The sequence below is a fragment of the Bombina bombina genome, chromosome 11 (assembly GCF_027579735.1).
Source record: "Bombina bombina isolate aBomBom1 chromosome 11, aBomBom1.pri, whole genome shotgun sequence".
Classification (NCBI taxonomy): domain Eukaryota; kingdom Metazoa; phylum Chordata; class Amphibia; order Anura; family Bombinatoridae; genus Bombina; species Bombina bombina.
The window spans coordinates 130,154,947-130,176,642 of NC_069509.1; the positions used below are offsets into that span (position 1 = coordinate 130,154,947).

General features: G+C 42.9%; 1 protein-coding gene across 2 annotated transcripts in view; it reads right to left on the reverse strand.

Moving 5' to 3' along the window:
* The window catches only part of TBC1D24 (TBC1 domain family member 24), a 166,430-nt gene that overhangs the window by 117,574 nt on the left and 27,160 nt on the right, over window positions 1–21,696 (reverse strand). For both annotated transcript variants that reach the window (XM_053695261.1, XM_053695260.1), the window contains exon 2: window positions 21,687–21,696. This exon is cut by the window's right edge and continues 1,002 nt beyond it. In XM_053695261.1, the coding sequence (XP_053551236.1) occupies window positions 21,687–21,696 (10 nt within the window). The remainder of the gene's footprint in view (window positions 1–21,686) is intronic.

Here is a 21,696-nt window from a genome sequence, read left to right on the forward strand (position 1 = left end):
TCCCCTGCCCCGCCATCTATGACTGAAGGCTAAAAAGGACTGAAACAATCCTTTCTGCTTCACGGACCCACAGGTCCTCTCGAATGCATGGTTGAACATGAAAAACAATAATAACATGAGCACTTGGTGCTTCTACCGAACCAGCTGAGCAGAACGGCGCCACGTGTCTGAACAGCCGCAAAACCAAACGAACCCGATAGGACCAGCCTGCAACTAGGGTCCTAACCGGCAAGCTGCATAAATTCTCCCTCAAAAAAAAAAACAGAATTTATGTTTACCTGATAAATTTCTTTCTCCAACGGTGTGTCCGGTCCACGGCGTCATCCTTACTTGTGGGATATTCTCTTCCCCAACAGGAAATGGCAAAGAGCCCAGCAAAGCTGGTCACATGATCCCTCCTAGGCTCCGCCTACCCCAGTCATTCGACCGACGTTAAGGAGGAATAATAGCATAGGAGAAACCATATGGTACCGTGGTGACTGTAGTTAAAGAAAATAAATTATCAGACCTGATTAAAAAACCAGGGCGGGCCGTGGACCGGACACACCGTTGGAGAAAGAAATTTATCAGGTAAACATAAATTCTGTTTTCTCCAACATAGGTGTGTCCGGTCCACGGCGTCATCCTTACTTGTGGGAACCAATACCAAAGCTTTAGGACACGGATGAAGGGAGGGAGCAAATCAGGTCACCTAAATGGAAGGCACCACGGCTTGCAAAACCTTTCTCCCAAAAATAGCCTCAGAAGAAGCAAAAGTATCAAACTTGTAAAATTTGGTAAAAGTGTGCAGTGAAGACCAAGTCGCTGCCCTACATATCTGATCAACAGAAGCCTCGTTCTTGAAGGCCCATGTGGAAGCCACAGCCCTAGTGGAATGAGCCGTGATTCTTTCGGGAGGCTGCCGTCCGGCAGTCTCGTAAGCCAATCTGATGATGCTTTTAATCCAAAAAGAGAGAGAGGTAGAAGTTGCTTTTTGACCTCTCCTTTTACCTGAATAAACAACAAACAGGGAAGATGTTTGTCTAAAATCCTTTGTAGCATCTAAATAGAATTTTAGAGCGCGAACAACATCCAAATTGTGCAACAAGCGTTCCTTCTTTGAAACTGGTTTCGGACACAGAGAAGGTACGATAATCTCCTGGTTAATGTTTTTGTTAGAAACAACTTTTGGAAGAAAACCAGGTTTAGTACGTAAAACCACCTTATCTGCATGGAACACCAGATAAGGAGGAGAACACTGCAGAGCAGATAATTCTGAAACTCTTCTAGCAGAAGAAATTGCAACTAAAAACAAAACTTTCCAAGATAATAACTTAATATCAACGGAATGTAAGGGTTCAAACGGAACCCCCTGAAGAACTGAAAGAACTAGATTGAGACTCCAAGGAGGAGTCAAAGGTTTGTAAACAGGCTTGATTCTAACCAGAGCCTGAACAAAGGCTTGAACATCTGGCACAGCTGCCAGTTTTTTGTGAAGTAACACCGACAAGGCAGAAATCTGTCCCTTCAGGGAACTTGCCGATAATCCTTTTTCCAATCCTTCTTGAAGGAAGGATAGAATCCTAGGAATCTTAACCTTGTCCCAAGGGAATCCTTTAGATTCACACCAACAGATATATTTTTTCCAAATTTTGTGGTAAATCTTTCTAGTTACAGGCTTTCTGGCCTGAACAAGAGTATCGATAACAGAATCTGAGAAACCTCGCTTCGATAAAATCAAGCGTTCAATCTCCAAGCAGTCAGCTGGAGTGAAACCAGATTCGGATGTTCGAACGGACCCTGAACAAGAAGGTCTCGTCTCAAAGGTAGCTTCCAAGGTGGAGCCGATGACATATTCACCAGATCTGCATACCAAGTCCTGCGTGGCCACGCAGGAGCTATCAAGATCACCGACGCCCTCTCCTGATTGATCCTGGCTACCAGCCTGGGGATGAGAGGAAACGGCGGGAACACAAAAGCTAGTTTGAAGGTCCAAGGTGCTACTAGTGCATCCACTAGAGCCGCCTTGGGATCCCTGGATCTGGACCCGTAGCAAGGAACTTTGAAGTTCTGACGAGAGGCCATCAGATCCATGTCTGGAATGCCCCAAAGTTGAGTGACTTGGGCAAAGATTTCCGGATGGAGTTCCCACTCCCCCGGATGCAATGTCTGACGACTCAGAAAATCCGCTTCCCAATTTTCCACTCCCGGGATGTGGATAGCAGACAGGTGGCAGGAGTGAGACTCCGCCCATAGAATAATCTTGGTCACTTCTTCCATCGCTAGGGAACTCCTTGTTCCCCCCTGATGGTTGATGTACGCAACAGTCGTCATGTTGTCTGATTGAAACCGTATGAACTTGGTCCTCGCGATGATGTTCCTTGTGGATAGGAATATGTAGATACGCATCCTTTAAATCCACCGTGGTCATGAATTGACCTTCCTGGATGGAAGGAAGGATAGTTCGAATGGTTTCCATCTTGAAAGATGGGACCTTGAGAAATTTGTTTAAGATCTTGAGATCTAGGATTGGTCTGAACGTTCCCTCTTTTTTGGGAACTATGAACAGATTGGAGTAGAACCCCATCCCTTGTTCTCTCAATGGAACAGGATGAATCACTCCCATTTTTAACAGGTCTTCTACACAATGTAAGAACGCCTGTCTTTTTATGTGGTCTGAAGACAACTGAGACCTGTGGAACCTTCCCCTTGGGGGAAGTCCCTTGAATTCCAGAAGATAACCCTGGGAGACTATTTCTAGCGCCCAAGGATCCAGAACATCTCTTGCCCAAGCCTGAGCGAAGAGAGAGAGTCTGCCCCCCACCAGATCCGGTCCCGGATCGGGGGCCGATATTTCATGCTGTCTTGGTAGCAGTGGCAGGTTTCTTTGCCTGCTTTCCCTTGTTCCAGCCTTGCATTGGTCTCCAAGCTGGCTTGGCCTGAGAAGTATTACCCTCTTGCTTAGAGGACGTAGCACCTTGGGCTGGTCCGTTTTTACGAAAGGGACGAAAATTAGGTCTATTTTTTGCCTTGAAAGGCCGATCCTGAGGAAGGGCATGGCCCTTACCCCCAGTGATATCAGAGATAATCTCTTTCAAGTCAGGACCAAACAGCGTTTTCCCCTTGAAAGGAATGTTTAGTAGCTTGTTCTTGGAAGACGCATCAGCCGACCAAGATTTCAACCAAAGCGCTCTGCGCGCCACAATAGCAAACCCAGAATTCTTAGCCGCTAACTTAGCCAATTGCAAAGAGGCGTCTAGAGTGAAAGAATTAGCCAATTTGAGAGCATTGACTCTGTCCATAATCTCCTCATAAGGAGGAGAGTCACTATCGAGCACCTTAATCAGTTCATCAAACCAGAAATATGCGGCTGTAGTGACAGGGACAATGCATGAAATGGGTTGTAGAAGGTAACCCTGCTGAACAAACATCTTTTTAAGCAAACCTTCTAATTTTTTATCCATAGGATCTTTGAAAGCACAACTATCCTCTATGGGAATAGTGGTGCGTTTGTTTAAAGTAGAAACCGCTCCCTCGACCTTGGGGACTGACTGCCATAAGTCCTTTCTGGGGTCGACCATAGGAAACAATTTTTTAAATATGGGGGGAGGGACGAAAGGAATACCGGGCCTTTCCCATTCTTTATTAACAATGTCCGCCACCCGCTTGGGTATAGGAAAAGCTTCTGGGAGCCCCGGCACCTCTAGGAACTTGTCCATTTTACATAGTTTCTCTGGGATGACCAAATTTTCACAATCATCCAGAGTGGATAATACCTCCTTAAGCAAAATGCGGAGATGTTCCAATTTAAATTTAAAAGTAATCACATCAGATTCAGCCTGCTGAGAAATGTTCCCTAAATCAGTAATTTCTCCCTCAGACAAAACCTCCCTGGCTCCCTCAGATTGGGTTAGGGGCCCTTCAGAGATATTAATATCAGCGTCGTCATGCTCTTCAGTAACTAAAACAGAGCATCCACGCTTACGCTGACAAGGGTTCATTTTGGCTAAAATGTTTTTGACAGAATTATCCATTACAGCCGTTAATTGTTGCATAGTAAGGAGTATTGGCGCGCTAGATGTACTAGGGGCCTCCTGAGTGGGCAAGACTCGTGTAGACGAAGGAGGGAATGATGCAGTACCATGCTTACTCCCCTCACTTGAGGAATCATCTTGGGCATCATTGTCATTATCACATAAATCACATTTATTTAAATGAATAGGAATTCTGGCTTCCCCACATTCAGAACACAGTCTATCTGGTAGTTCAGACATGTTAAACAGGCATAAACTTGATAAGAAAGTACAAAAAACGTTTTGAAATAAAACCGTTACTGTCACTTTAAATTTTAAACTGAACACACTTTATTACTGCAATTGCGAAAAAACATGAAGGAATTGTTCAAAATTCACCAAACTTTCACCACAGTGTCTTAAAGCCTTGAAAATATTGCACACCAATTTTGGAAGCTTTAACCCTTAAAATAACGGAACCGGAGCCGTTTTAAGCTTTAACCCCTTTACAGTCCCTGGTATCTGCTTTGCTGAGACCCAACCAAACCCAAGGGGAATACGATACCAAATGATGCCTTCAGAAGTCTTTTATCAGTATCAGAGCTCCTCTCACATGCGACTGCATGCCATGCCTCTCAAAAACAAGTGCGCAACACCGGCGCGAAAATGAGACTCTGCCTATGCTTTGGGAAAGCCCCTAAAGAATAAGGTGTCTAAAACAGTGCCTGCCGATATAATTATATCAAAATACCCAGAATAAATGATTCCTCAAGGCTAAATAAGTGTTAATATCAATCGATTTAGCCCAAAAAATGTCTACAGTCTAAATAAGCCCTTGTGAAGCCCTTATTTACAATCGTAATAAACATGGCTTACCGGATCCCATAGGGAAAATGACAGCTTCCAGCATTACATCGTCTTGTTAGAATGTGTCATACCTCAAGCAGCAAAGGACTGCAAACTGTTCCCCCAACTGAAGTTAATGCTCTCAACAGTCCTGTGTGGAACAGCCATGGATTTTAGTTACGGTTGCTAAAATCATTTTCCTCATACAAACAGAATTCTTCATCTCTTTTCTGTTTCTGAGTAAATAGTACGTACCAGCACTATTTGAAAATAACAAACTCTTGATTGAATAATGAAAAACTACAGTTAAACACTAAAAAACTCTAAGCCATCTCCGTGGAGATGTTGCCTGTACAACGGCAAAGAGAATGACTGGGGTAGGCGGAGCCTAGGAGGGATCATGTGACCAGCTTTGCTGGGCTCTTTGCCATTTCCTGTTGGGGAAGAGAATATCCCACAAGTAAGGATGACGCCGTGGACCGGACACACCTATGTTGGAGAAACAGAAATTTTTAACATAGCACTAACATGTCCAAAACAACTTCCGAAGAAGAAATAAAGAGCATCAATCCCAGAAGGTTCCCGAAGGAAACAAAAAAAATAAAAAAAAGACATCCCATCGGATATAAATAAAATATAAGGCAACCCAGAGGTTAACGCCCAAAAAGACACAGGCCTACCCGCAGGACCAGCCAAACGGAGCCCTATCTTTCAAAAACTGGGAAAGATCTCAAACAAATGACAATCAGGAGATTACTTCATCCCTGCATGTCTAATGAGGTGCACCATTCGAAGTAGCAGACTGAAAATCCCTATATCTGGTAACTATAGGGTCATTCAATAACTGAAAAACATGTCTGCAGGGAACTGTAGAGGCCCTCTCCAAGGCAGAAGGCCCAGGGCAATAGGGCACGAGTACAATCTCAAAGAAACGTCTGGACTCTGCAGACGAACAATCGCCAACAATAGGTGGAAGCGAAAACGTGCTGCAACCTCCGGACTAAAGTATGAAAACAAAAACGGCACCTGACACCCACAATGGCTGGGGCACTCACCACCCCCTATGACCAGACCCCTGCAGACTAGAATATCTTCTTTGCCACACGGTCAGGAATGCAGAAATGGGGAACGGAATGGAAACACACCCGAACACAAGGTGAACCGAATAGTCCAAAAAAGCACGCCCAACCAAAAGGCTGCGTCACTTCCAAAGGCCTCCAAGTTCCAACCACAAGCCTATAAACATCACACATAAGCAGGTTGAATCCCATAATAAATATGATTATAAACCCCCCTGTTCAATATCCCTCCTCAGGAGATATTAACCCTCAATTCCAAGATACTAACAGAGACTCACTGAGACCCTTATGTCATGTAGTTAGACCCGCAAAGGTGTGTAACCCCTCGGGAAAACACACATTCACAATACAATAAATTGATAACGTAAAATGAAACGATCTTACCAGAATCTACGCCGTGGAACAGGAACCTGGCCTTTCAAGTGTGACAAATAGTGGCATTGCCTCCGCCATGGACTTGAGAGAAGAAAGCAGGCAGCCGAGTTCGACAACGCCGATTGCTTGAGGAGCTGTTAATATGAGTCGGGATGGTTTTGCAGAAAGACTCTTAGTGCATCTCCAGACTCTAACTTTCATCCAAGCCCTCACTGAGAAACTGACAGGACTACTTAAAACTCCTGTACCATGCCGAAGAGTACTACCCTTCATAAGAGACAAAAAACAAAAATTAAAAAATTCTAACACATCTTGGGATGAAAGGCAAAGAATAACTGGGGGATGAGGGGAGTGGGATGAGTATTTAATGCAGCTGTGGAATGAATGCAGCTGTGGACTCTTTCCATTTAAGAAGAAAATACAACTAAAAACAGCATGATTCTCAAGGTGTGGCAGGCACTACGCTCCCTATCATGGACCTGTAGGAAAAGAAAGAACAGAGTAACCAACTCCGGCTTTCCAAAAAGGGGTAGCAAAGTGTTAAAAGTAAAGCAAAGACTTCCTCGCGCCTTTTAACTGCTAAAAGCCACCACTACTCTTACTCAAGAGATTGACATGGACACAGCTAGACCCCAATCCTTGCTTGCAGGGAAAAGTACCCATAAAAGGATTAATTTCTTCAGACACCAACTTCGCACAACCTCCATTGACAGAGGCTAAGAGAATGACAGGGGTTATGGGTAAGGCAGTTACACTTAACAGCTTTGCTGGGGTGCTCTTTGCCTCCTCCTGCTGGCCAGGAGTTGAATATCCCACTAGTAATTGGAATGACGTTGTGGACTCTCCATGTCATAGGAAAGAAAATGAACCAGAGAATCCTGAGTACTCCTGCAAAACTGGTCTTTAGGGTCAGCATATTAGAGCCAGCTGCAAAGTCACAGTTGGGAACAACCGATATTGGTCAAGGAGTAGCTGGATCCTTGCAGTAGCTGTACACAGTACACTGATTGCACTGTTTATTTTTTTCAAACACACACACAAAAAAGACTAACTCTTCAGCTGCAGCAAAGCGCAGATGGCTAGTAAGCTGAGATGACTCAAGCTGTAAGAGGAGGGATATATGAAGCAGTGGAACCAACCCCTCTGACTGGGAGATATTCTCTCTGGGATAGATAAAAACATCTATTCATTGGTAATAACATGGTTCTAAAAAGTGTTAACGTAAGCTCCATTGCTGAACTATAAACCACACTTAGCATATGCACATACTGAAAAGAAAATCAAAAATTGCAGGTGAAAATATAATTTTAAAGAAGCATTTTCCTTATATCATTTTATATCAAAAACTCCAACTAGTATTAGGATTTTATTCAAATGGCAAATTTGATCATTTGAAAACAGATGATTCAGCAACAATATTTTGTTTATATGTGTCTTTCATATCTAATATTAGGAAGTCCTTGATATTTCAGAATTAATTTGAACCAACATTTTTTTTTTTTTTTTTTTTTTACTTTGCAGTTTAAATTGCTCTTTAATACTTGGTTTATAAACAAGCATTGTATAATAAAATTTGGGTTTCATGTCCCTTTAAGTAGCAGTGCTGGCTTGAAGCATCTTCACTATACTCTGGAAGTATGGTCAGTGAAAAAATATAAATATTAATTTAAAGGTTTTAAAGTTATTGTCCAATCTATTTTTTTTTTGTGATTATGCAAAATATTTAAGTCCTCATGTATAACTATAGCTTTAAAAAAAACTTAATTGAAAAAATAAAATTTATCTAAAAGTTTAAAGTGAAGGTAAACTTTGAGGAATCAGTGCCCTGTTTTTAAGATTATTATTAAAAACAGGGGCACTTTCATTCGTTAAAGTTTACTTTTCACTGTTTTTGTAAAAATACTTGCCTTTTATTCTGGAAGCCGCTCCAGCGCTTTCCCCGCAAGTCTCTTCTTACGTCACCAATGAAAAATCAGGCTTCCTCCAATCACGGCGTCGCCTCAGGCAATGGGGGGGGGGGGGGGAGCCGTGATTGGAGGAAGCCGGATTCGTCATTGGTGACGTATGAAGAGACTTGCGACGGGCGGGGGAAGCGCCGGAGCGGCTTCCAGAATAAAAGGTAAGTATTTTTACAAAAATAGTGAAAAGTAGACTTTGATGAATAAAAGTGCCCCCGTTTGTAATAATATTTTTTTTTTTAAAAAACATATGTAATTTAGACACTATTTACATGTCATAATATAGCTTATACATGCAACCTAAAGGCAGTTTAATTTTAATACATTTGTATATATAGTACCATCTGAAGGATAGTACAGTAGTGTAATAAGAAATGTAATAGTTGTTTTAAATAAAACATAATTTATGCTTACCTGATAAATTTATTTCTCTTGTGGTGTACCCAGTCCCCGGATCATCCATTACTTGTGGGATATTCTCCTTCCCAACAGGAAGCTGCAAGAGGATCACCCACAGCAGAGCTGTCTATATAGCTCCTCCCCTAACTGCCACTACCAGTCATTCGACCGAAGACAAGCAAGAGAAAGGAGAAACCATAGGGTGCAGTGGTGACTGTAGTTTAAAAATAAAAAACACCTGCCTTAAAATGACAGGGCGGGCCGTGGACTGGATACACCACAAGAGAAATAAATTTATCAGGTAAGCATAAATTATGTGTTCTCTTGTAAGGTGTATCCAGTCCACGGATCATCCATTACTTGTGGGATACCAATACCAAAGCTATAGGACACGGATGAAGGGAGGGACAAGGCAGGCGCTTAAACGGAAGGCACCACTGCCTGCAAGACCTTTCTCCCAAAAATAGCCTCTGAAGAAGCAAAAGTATCAAATTTATAGAACTTTGAAAAAGTATGAAGCGAAGACCAAGTCGCCGCCTTACAAATCTGTTCAACAGAAGCCTCATTTTTAAAAGCCCATGTGGAAGCTACCGCTCTAGTAGAATGAGCTGTAATCCTTTCAGGAGGCTGCTGGCCAGCAGTCTCATAAGCTAAGCGTATTATACTCCTTAGCCAAAAAGAAAGAGGTTGCCGAAGCCTTTTGGCCTCTCCTCTGTCCAGAGTAGACAACAAACAATGCAGATGTTTGACGAAAATCTTTAGTAGCTTGTAAATAAAACTTTAAAGCATGATCCACGTCAAGATTGTGTAAAAGACGTTCCTTCTTTGAAGAAGGATTAGGACACAGTGACGGTACAACAATCTCCTGATTGATATTTTTATTAGATACCACCTTAGGTAAAAAAACAGGTTTGGTACGTAACACTACCTTATCTGTATGAAAAATTAGATAAGGGGAATCACATTGTAAAGCAGATAACTCCGAAACTCTTCAAGCCGAGGAGATAGCTACTAAAAACAGAACCTTCCAGGATAAGAGCTTAATATCTATGGAATGCAAAGGTTCAAACGGAACCCCTTGAAGAACCTTAAGAACTAAATTTAAACTCCAAGGCGGAGTAACAGGTTTAAACACAGGCTTGATTCTGACTAAAGCATGACAAAACGCCTGCACATCTGGAACCTCAGCCAGACGTTTGTGCAAAAGAATAGACAGAGCAGAAATCTGTCCTTTTAAGGAACTAGCTGACAAACCCTTCTCCAATCCTTCTTGGAGAAAAGATAATATCCTAGGAATCCTGACCTTACTCCATGAGTAACCCTTGGATTCACACCAATGAAGATATTTACACCATATCTTATGATAGATTTTCCTGGTGACAGGCTTTCGCGCCTGTATTAAGGTATCAATGACCGACTCGGAGAAACCACGCTTTGATAAAATCAAGCGTTCAATCTCCAAGCAGTCAGCCGCAGAGAAATTAGATTTGGATGGTTGAAAGGACCTTGAAGTAGAAGGTCCTGCCTTAGCGGCAGAGTCCATGGTGGAAAGGATGACATGTCCACCAGATCTGCATACCAAGTCCTGCGTGGCCACGCAGGTGCTATCAAAATTACCAATGCTCTCTCCTGTTTGATCTTGGCAATCAGACGAGGGAGCAGAGGAAACGGTGGAAACACATAAGCCAGGTTGAAGGACCAAGGCACTGCTAGAGCATCTATCAGCGCTGCCTTGGGATCCCTGGACCTGGATCCGTAACAAAAAAGCTTGGCGTTCTGGCGAGACGCCATGAGATCCAGTTCTGGTTTGCCCCAACGTTGAATCAACTGTGCAAACACCTCCGGATGGAGCTCCCATTCCCCCGGATGAAAAGTCTGACGACTTAGAAAATCTGCCTCCCAGTTCTCTACTCCTGGGATATGGATAGCTGATAGATGGCAAGAGTGAATCTCTGCCCATTGAATTATCTTTGAAACCTCCAACATCGCTAGGGAACTCCTTGTTCCCCCTTGATGTCTGATGTAAGCTACAGTCGTGATGTTGTCCGACTGAAATCTGATGAACCTCACTGCCGCTAGCTGAGGCCAAGCCTGAAGAGCATTGAATATCGCTCTTAGTTCCAGAATGTTTATTGGAAGGAGTGCCTCCTCCTGAGTCCACGACCCCTGAGCCTTCAGAGAGTTCCAGACTGCACCCCAGAAGGCTGGCATCTGTTACCATTGTCCAATCTGGCCTGCGGAAGGTCATACCTTTGGACAGATGGACCCGAGATAGCCACCAGAGAAGAGAATCCCTGGTCTCTTGATCCAGATTTAGTAGAGGGGACAAATCTGTGTAATCCCCATTCCACTGACTGAGCATGCAGAGTTGCAGCGGTCTGAGATGTATGCGGGAAAACGGCACTATGTCCATTGCCGCTACCATTAAGCCGATTACTTCCATACACTGAGCCACCGAAGGGCGAAAAGTATAATAAAGAACACGGCAGGAATTTAGAAGTTTTGACAACCTGTCCTCTGTCAGGTAAATCCTCATTTCTACAGAATCTATCAGAGTTCCCAGGAAGGAAACTCTTGTGAGAGGGGATAGAGAACTCTTTTTTTCGTTCACTTTCCACCCATGAGACCTCAGGAATGCCAGAACAATGTCCGTATGGGACTTTGCAATTTGGAAATTCGACGCCTGTATCAGAATGTCGTCTAAGTAAGGGGCTACTGCTATGCCCCGCGGCCTTAGGACCGCCAGAAGTGACCCCAGAACCTTTGTAAAAAGATTCTTGGTGCCGTAGCTAACCCAAAAGGGAAGAGCCACAAACTGGTAATGCTTGTCTAGGAAGGCGAACCTGAGAAACCGATGATGATGATCTTTGTGTATCGGAATGTGAAGATAAGCATCCTTTAAGTCCACGGTAGTCATGTATTGACCCTCCTGGATCATAGGTAGGATGGTTAGAATAGTCTCCATCTTGAAAGATGGGACCCTGAGAAATTTGTTTAGGATCTTGAGATCTAAGATTGGTCTGAAGGTTCCCTCTTTCTTGGGAACCACAAAGAGATTTAAATAGAAGCCTTGCCCCTGTTCCTCCTTTGGAACTGGGTGGATCACTCCCATAACTAGGAGGTCTTGAACACAATGTAAGAATGCCTCTCTCTTTATCTGGTCTGCAGATAATTGTGAGAGGTGAAATCTTCCTTTTGGGGAAGAAGCTTTGAAGTCCAGAAGATATCCCTGGGACACAATTTCCAACGCCCAGGGATCCTGGACATCTCTTGCCCAAGCCTGGGCGAAGAGAGAAAGTCTGCCCCCTACTAGATCCGTTACCGGATCGGGGGATGATCTTTTATGCTGTCTTAGAGGCAGCAGGAGGCTTCTTGGCCTGCTTACCTTTGTTCCAGGCCTGGTTAGGTCTCCAGACCGGCTTGGACTGGGCAAAATTTCCCTCTTGTTTTGCATTAGAGGGAGTTGATGCCGTGCTCGTCTTAAAGTTTCGAAAGGCACGAAAATTAGTTTGTTTGGTCCTTAATTTATTAGACCTATCCTGAGGAAGGGCATGACCTTTTCCTCCAGTAATATCAGAAATTATCTCCTTCAGTCCAGGCCCGAATAGGGTCTGCCCCTTGAAGGGAATGTTGAGAAGCTTAGACTTTGAAGTAACGTCAGCTGACCAGGATTTAAGCCATAGCGCCCTACGCGCCTGTATAGCAAAACCTGAGTTCTTAGCCATTAGTTTGGTTAAATGAACAACGGCGTCAGAAACAAATGAATTGGCTAGCTTAAGCGCTTTAAGCTTGTCAAGTATATCATCCAATGGAGTTTCTACCTGTAAGGCCTCTTCCAGAGACTCAAACCAGAAGGCCGCAGCAGCAGTGACCGGGTCAATGCATGCAAGAGGCTGGAGAATAAAACCTTGTTGAATAAACATTTTCTTAAGGTAACCCTCTAACTTTTTATCCATTGGATCTAGGAAAGCACAACTGTCCTCGACGGGAATAGTTGTACGCTTAGCTAGGGTAGAAACTGCTCCCTCCATCTTAGGGACCGTTTGCCATAAGTCCCGTGTAGCGGCATCTATTGGAAACATTTTCTTAAAAATAGGAGGGGGAGAGAACGGTACACCTGGTCTATCCCATTCCTTAGTAATAATTTCTGAAAACCTTTTAGGTATTGGAAAAACATCAGTGTAAACAGGCACTGCATAGTATTTATCCAATCTACACAATTTCTCTGGCACTATAATGGTGTCACAGTCATCCAGAGTAGCTAAAACCTCCCTGAGCAACACGCAGAGGTGTTCAAGCTTAAATTTAAATGTAGACATATCAGAATCAGGTTGAAGCATCTTCCCCGAGTCAGAAAAATCACCCACAGAAAGAAGCTCTCCTGCCTCAGATTCTGCATATTGTGAGGGGATATCAGACATAGCTACTAAAGCGTCAGAGAGCTCTGCATTTTTTCTAGTCCCAGAGCTGTCTCGCTTTCCTTGTAACCCTGGTAGTTTGGACAATAACTCTGTAAGAGTATGATCCATAACTGCCGCCATGTCTTGTAAAGTAAACGCCATGGGCGCGCTAGATGTACTTGGCGCCACTTGAGCGGGAGTCCCTTGAGCGGGAGTCAAAGGTTCTGACACGTGGGGCGAGTTAGTCTCCATAGTTTCCTCTATGTCAGACATGTTTAAACAGACTAGCAATGAGACCAGCAAGCTTGGAAAACACTTTGATAAATGTAAACAAGCAAAAAATAAAAACGGTACTGTGCCTTTAAGAGAAACAAATTTTGTCAGAAATTGAAAAACAGTGATAAAAAGCAGTAAATCTTACGAAATTTTTACAGTGTGTATAATAGACTAACAGAGCATTGCAACCACTTGCAAATGGATGATTAACCCCTTAGTTTCAAAACCGGATCAAAAAAACGATAAACGTTTTTTAACAGTCACAACAAACTGCCACAGCTCTGCTGTGGCCCTACCTGCCCATACAACGACTTTTGAAGGCACAAAAACCCTTTGTAGAGGTCCTAAGTGTTCAGGGGACTCCTTCAGGGAAGCTGGAAGTATCAAGCTGCAAAAACATAATTTATGCTTACCTGATAAATTCCTTTCTTCTGTAGTGTGATCAGTCCACGGGTCATCATTACTTCTGGGATATTAACTGCTCCCCTACAGGAAGTGCAAGAGGATTCACCCAGCAGAGCCGCATATAGCTCCTCCCCTCTACGTCACTCCCAGTCATTCGACCAAGGACCAACGAGAAAGGAAAAGCCAAGGGTGAAGTGGTGACTGGAGTATAAATTAAAAAATATTTACCTGCCTTAAAAACAGGGCGGGCCGTGGACTGATCACACTACAGAAGAAAGGAATTTATCAGGTAAGCATAAATTATGTTTTCTTCTGTTAAGTGTGATCAGTCCACGGGTCATCATTACTTCTGGGATACCAATACCAAAGCAAAAGTACACGGATGACGGGAGGGATAGGCAGGCTCTTTATACAGAAGGAACCACTGCCTGAAGAACCTTTCTCCCAAAAATAGCCTCCGATGAAGCAAAGGTGTCAAATTTGTAAAATTTGGAAAAAGTATGAAGCGAAGACCAAGTTGCAGCCTTGCAAATCTGTTCAACAGAGGCCTCATTCTTGAAGGCCCAAGTGGAAGCCACAGCTCTAGTAGAATGAGCTGTAATTCTTTCAGGGGGCTGCTGTCCAGCAGTCTCATAAGCTAAACGAATTATGCTACGAAGCCAAAAAGAAAGAGAGGTAGCGGAAGCTTTTTGACCTCTCCTCTGCCCAGAGTAAATGACAAACAGAGAAGACGTTTGTCGGAATTCCTTAGTTGCCTGCAAGTAAAATTTTAGAGCCCGGACTACATCCAGGTTGTGCAGTAGACGTTCCTTCTTTGAAGAAGGATTTGGGCATAAAGAAGGAACAACAATCTCTTGATTGATATTCCTGTTAGTAACTACCTTAGGTAAGAACCCAGGTTTAGTACGCAGGACTACCTTATCCGAATGAAAAATCAAATAAGGAGAATCACAATGTAAGGCTGATAATTCAGAGACTCTTCGAGCCGAGGAAATAGCCATTAAAAATAGAACTTTCCAAGATAACAACTTTATATCAATGGAATGAAGGGGTTCAAACGGAACGCCCTGTAAAACATTAAGAACAAGGTTTAAACTCCATGGTGGAGCAACAGTTTTAAACACAGGCTTAATCCTGGCCAAAGCCTGACAAAAAGCCTGGACGTCAGGAACTTCTGACAGACGTTTGTGTAACAGAATGGACAGAGCTGAGATCTGTCCCTTTAATGAACTAGCAGAAAAACCCTTTTCTAAACCTTCTTGTAGAAAAGACAATAACCTAGGAATCCTAACCTTACTCCAAGAGTAACCTTTGGATTCACACCAATGTAGGTATTTACGCCATATCTTATGGTAAATCTTTCTGGTAACAGGTTTCCTAGTCTGTATTAAGGTACTAATAACTGACTCAGAAAACCCACGTCTTGATAAAATTAAGCGTTCAATTTCCAAGCAGTCAGCTTCAGAGAAGTTAGATTTTGATGTTTGAAGGGACCCTGTATCAGAAGGTCCTGTTTCAGAGGTAGAGACCAAGGCGGACAGGATGACATGTCCACCAGGTCTGCATACCAAGTCCTGCGTGGCCACGCAGGTGCTATTAGAATCACTGATGCTCTCTCTTGTTTGATTCTGGCTATCAATCGAGGAAGCAACGGGAAGGGTGGAAACACGTAAGCCATCCTGAAGTCCCAAGGTGCTGTCAGAGCATCTATCAGGACTGCTCCTGGATCCCTGGATCTGGACCCGTAACGAGGAAGCTTGGCGTTCTGTCGAGACGCCATGAGATCTATCTCTGGTTTGCCCCAACGTCGAAGTATTTGGGCAAAGACCTCCGGATGAAGTTCCCACTCCCCCGGATGAAAAGTCTGACGACTTAAGAAATCCGCCTCCCAGTTCTCCACTCCCGGGATGTGGATTGCTGACAGGTGGCAAGAGTGAGACTCTGCCCAGCGAATTATCTTTGATACTTCCATCATAGCTAGGGAGCTTCTTGTCCCTCCCTGATGGTTGATGTAAGCTACAGTCGTGATGTTGTCCGACTGAAACCTGATGAACCCCCGAGTTGTCAACTGGGGCCAAGCCAGGAGGGCATTGAGAACTGCTCTCAATTCCAGAATGTTTATTGGCAGGAGACTCTCCTCCTGACTCCATAGTCCCTGAGCCTTCAGGGAATTCCAGACGGCACCCCAACCTAGAAGGCTGGCGTCTGTTGTTACAATTGTCCAGTCTGGTCTGCTGAATGGCATCCCCCTGGACAGGTGTGGCCGAGAAAGCCACCATAGAAGAGAATTTCTGGTCTCTTGATCCAGATTCAGAGAAGGGGATAAGTCTGAGTAATCCCCATTCCACTGACCTAGCATGCACAGTTGCAGTGGTCTGAGGTGTAAGCGTGCAAAGGGTACTATGTCCATTGCCGCTACCATTAAGCCGATTACCTCCATACATTGAGCCACTGACGGGTGTTGAATGGAATGAAGAGTGCGGCAAGCACTTTGAAGTCTTGATAGCCTGTCCTCTGTCAGGTAAATCTTCATTTCTACAGAATCTATAAGAGTCCCCAGGAAGGGAACTCTTGTGAGTGGAACGAGTGAACTTTTCTTTTCGTTCACCTTCCATCCATGTGACCTTAGAAATGCCAGCACTAACTCTGTATGAGATTTGGCAGTTTGAAAGCTTGAAGCTTGTATCAGAATGTCGTCTAGGTATGGAGCTACCGAGATTCCCCGCGGTCTTAGTACCGCCAGAAGAGCACCCAGAACCTTTGTAAAGATTCTTGGCGCTGTAGCCAATCCGAATGGAAGAGCCACAAACTGGTAATGCCTGTCTAGGAAGGCAAACCTTAGGTACCGGTAATGATCTTTGTGAATCGGTATGTGCAGGTAAGCATCTTTTAAATCTACAGTGGTCATGTACTGACCCTCTTGGATCATAGGTAAAATTGTCCGAATAGTCTCCATCTTGAACGATGGAACTCTTAGGAATTTGTTTAGGATCTTTAAGTCCAGGATTGGTCTGAAAGTTCCCTCTTTTTTGGGAACCACAAACAGATTTGAGTAAAACCCCTGTCCCTGTTCCGATCGTGGAACTGGATGGATTACTCCCATTAACAAGAGCTCTTGTACGCAGCGTAGAAAAGCCTCTTTCTTTGTCTGGATTGTTGACAATCTTGACAGATGAAATCTCTCTCTTGGAGGAGAGTATTTGAAGTCCAGAAGGTATCCCTGAGATATTATCTCTAGCGCCCAGGGATCCTGAACATCTCTTGCCCAAGCCTGGGCGAAGAGAGAAAGTCTGCCCCCCACTAGATCCGATCCCGGATCGGGGGCCCTCAATTCATGCTGTTTTGGGGGCAGCAGCAGGTTTCCTAGTCTGCTTGCCCTTGTTCCAGGACTGGTTAGGTTTCCAGCCTTGTCTGTAGCGAGCAACAGCTCCTTCGTGTTTTGGTGCAGAGGAAGTTGATGCTGCTCCTGCTTTGAAATTACGAAAGGAACGAAAACTAGACTGTCTAGTCTTGGCTTTGGCTTTGTCCTGAGGCAGGGCATGGCCTTTACCTCCTGTAATGTCAGCGATAATCTCTTTCAACCCGGGCCCGAATAAGGTCTGCCCTTTGAAAGGTATATTAAGCAATTTAGACTTAGAAGTAACATCAGCTGACCAGGATTTTAGCCACAGCGCCCTGCGTGCCTGAATGGCGAATCCTGAATTCTTCGCCGTAAGTTTAGTAAGATGTACTACGGCCTCCGAAATGAATGAATTAGCTAGTTTAAGGACTCTAAGCCTGTCCGTAATGTCGTCCAGAGTAGCTGAACCAATGTTCTCTTCCAGAGACTCAATCCAGAATGCCGCTGCAGCCGTGATCGGCGCAATGCATGCAAGGGGTTGCAATATAAAACCTTGTTGAACAAACATTTTCTTAAGGTAACCCTCTAACTTTTTATCCATTGGATCTGAAAAAGCACAGCTATCCTCCACCGGGATAGTGGTACGCTTAGCTAAAGTAGAAACTGCTCCCTCCACCTTAGGGACCGTTTGCCATAAGTCCCTTGTGGTGGCGTCTATTGGAAACATTTTTCTAAATATCGGAGGGGGTGAGAACGGCACACCGGGTCTATCCCACTCCTTAGTAACAATTTCAGTAAGTCTCTTAGGTATAGGAAAAACCTCAGTACTCGTCGGTACCGCAAAATATTTATCCAACCTACACATTTTCTCTGGTATTGCAACTGTGTTACAATCATTCAGAGCCGCTAACACCTCCCCTAGTAATACACGGAGGTTTTCCAGTTTAAATTTAAAATTTGAAATATCTGAATCCAGTCTGTTTGGATCAGAACCGTCACCCACAGAATGAAGTTCTCCGTCCTCATGTTCTGCCACCTGTGACGCAGTGTCTGACATGGCCCTAATATTATCAGCGCACTCTGTTCTCACCCCAGAGTGATCACGCTTACCTTTTAGTTCTGGTAATTTAGCCAAAACTTCAGTCATAACAGTAGCCATATCCTGTAATGTGATTTGTAATGGCCGCCCAGCTGTACTCGGCGCTACAATATATCACGCACCTCCCTCTGAGCGGGAGATGTAGGTACTGACACGTGAGGCGAGTTAGTCGGCATAACTCTCCCCTCGTTGTTTGGTGAAATTTGTTCAATTTGTACAGATTGATTTTTATTTAAAGTAGCATCAATACAGTTAGTACATAAATTTCTATTGGGCTCCACTTTGGCATTGCAACAAATGACACAGGTATCATCTTCTGAATCAGACATGTTTAACACACTAGCAAATAAACTTGCAACTTGGAAATACAATTCAAATAGAATAATATTAAAACGTACTGTGCCTTTAAGAAGCACAGAAGATCTATGACAGTTAAAAATTAATAAATTGAAACAGTTATAGCCTCAATCCTTGTAAACAACACAACTTTAGCAAAGGTTTAATCCCATTAGCAAAGATAACAATTTCTGAAAGCAGGAAACAAATTACAGAATAAAAGTTTTTATTTCAGTCAAACTATAATTCTCACAGCTCTGCTGAGAGAAATTACCTCCCTCAAAATAAGTTTTGAAGACCCCTGAGCTCTGTAGAGATGAACCAGATCATGCAGGGAATACAATGAGTTGCTGACTGAAATATTTGATGCATAGTAAAAGCACCCCTCCCCCACACACACAGCAGTGAGGGAGAACAGAAACTGACAGAAAAAACAGATTTAAGCAACTGCCAAGTGGAAAAATGGTGCCCAAACATTTATTCACTCAGTACCTCAGCAAATGAAAACGATTTTACATTCCAGCAAAAACGTTAAACATAATCTCTAGTTATTAAACAGCTTTATGTCCTTCTTACAGTGTAATTCTAGTGAAGTACCATTCTCCCAGAATACTGAAGTGTAAAGTATACATACATGACATTATATCGGTATGGCAGGATTTTCTCATCAATTCCATTGTCAGAAAATAAAAACTGCTACATACCTCTATGCAGATTCATCTGCCCGCTGTCCCCTGATCTGAAGTTTACCTCACTCCTCAGATGGCCGAGAACAGCAATATGATCTTAACTACTCCGGCTAAAATCATAGCAAAACTCTGGTAGATTCTTCCTCAAACTCTGCCAGAGAGGTAATAACACACTCCGGTGCTATTTTAAAATAACAAACTTTTGATTGAAGATATAAAACTAAGTATAATCACCATAGTCCTCTCACACGACCTATCTAGTTGCTGGGTGCAAGAGAATGACTGGGAGTGACGTAGAGGGGAGGAGCTATATGCGGCTCTGCTGGGTGAATCCTCTTGCACTTCCTGTAGGGGAGCAGTTAATATCCCAGAAGTAATGATGACCCGTGGACTGATCACACTTAACAGAAGAAAACTACTGCACGATTTAGGCCTGAAATTAGGCCCCTCCCAACCTGTACTCACAGTGAGAGGGCCTAACAAAACTAACCCTAGGCAAAATCTAGCCAGCCATGTGGAAAAAACTGGGCCCCAATAAAGTTTTATCACCAATATGTAGAAAAAAAAAGTTTAAACACTTCCAGCAAACGTTATCTTATTTTCAGTAATGTGAGAAAGTAATAAGAATATTACCTTTTACAGCAAGCATGATACTAGTCGTTATTAAATCACTGTAATCAGGCTTACCTTAAATAAATCCGGTATTAACAGCATTTTCTAGCATATTCATTTCTCTAGAAAAATTTAAACTGCACATACCTCATAGCAGGAGACCCTGCACGCCATTCCCCCAGCTGAAGTTACCTCATCTCTTCAGTTATGTGTGAGAACAGCAATGGATCTTGGTTACAACCTGCTAAGATCATCAAAAACCACAGGCAGACTCTTCTTCAACTTTCTGCCTGAGGCTAAAACAGTACAACTCCGGTACTATTTGAAAATAATAAACTTTTGATTGAAGATAAACTACATAAATTCACCACATCTCTCTAGCTACTTCCTATCTTGTTGAGAGCTGCAAGAGAATGACTGGTAGTGGCAGTAAGGGGAGGAGCTATATAGACAGCTCTGCTGTGGGTGATCCTCTTGCAGCTTCCTGTTGGGAAGGAGAATATCCCACAAGTAATGGATGGTCCGTGGACTGGATACACCTTACAAGAGAAATATAAACTATAATAATTTGCATTTTAGAACACAATAAACAAACCAAACATACAGGCAGAAAAGATTGCGACTTACTGGTGGGGAAAATTAAAAATTGTAATTATTTTTTTTTAACTAAATATTAACAAAAAAGCAGACTGGATTTTGGAATTCCTGATTTGTACCTGCATATCTATATCATCTTCAATACATTAAACAGCAGGTTTTAGTATACGTGTTTCACCAGCAAAATATACCCCTAACACTTTTCAAGGCAAAAGATCAAGGCATTCAAACAGTTCAAAAAGAAATGCAGACAGAGTAGATAATTTTTTTTATCTGCGATTGTGTTGGTAAATCAAAAATACAATACTAACAGTCCACAGCCCCAATCTTTATAAAGTCACATCTTCTTTATTAGATGGTTTTAGACATTACAAATTGCAACAGTTCAGCCATCTTGGCCTTAAAGGGACACTAAACCCAAATGTTTTCTTTTATGATTCAGATAGAAAGTTGCTTAAAATTGCATGCTCTAACTTATTCCTATTATCAATTTTTCTTAGTTTTCTTGCTATCTTTATTTGAAAAAGAAGGCATCTAAGCTAAGGAGCCAGACAATTTTTTGTTCAGTACAGTGGACAGAACTTGTTTATTGGTGCTGTAAAATCATCAAGGACAACCCAGGTTGTTCACCAAAAATGGTCCGGCATCTAAACTTACATTCTTGCTTTTCAAATAAAGATACCAAGAGAATGAAGAAAATGTGATAATAGGAGTAAAATTAGAAAGCTGTTTAAAATTGCATGCTCTATCTAATATCACAAAAGAAAAAATTTGAGTTCAGTGTCCCTTTAAAGTAATTGACCGGGATTTCCCGCACGGCTATTGGCTAAAAGGTGAAAACATCACCTCTCAGCAAAACTGCGTTCTGCCGTGGGCTGCCTAAGCAGCTCAGTGCGGCGAACGCTTGAAACAAATAAAGGAGCTTTTAGCATGAAGTATTTTATACTTCATGAATGAAAGTCCCCTTTATTTGTTCCAACGGTCAATCCTAGCATTTCACAAATGCTAGGATTGACAATCACTTTAATCATGCATCAAGATGGAAAAAAATGTTGCAATTGTTTGCAATGCCTAAAAGCATTTAATAAAGAAGATGTCATTTAATGAAGCTTGGTGTTGTGGTCTGTATGTGCTGGTGATTTAGCAAGGGGTTTAACAGTGGCCTCATACCGTGAGCACCAAAAGGAAGAGTTTAGACCAATATTGCTGTTCCCAATACAAGGTAACAAATAGCATTTTTGATTAGGACACACATTTTATCAACTTTTGTCTGTAATCCTTACCTCTTTTGTT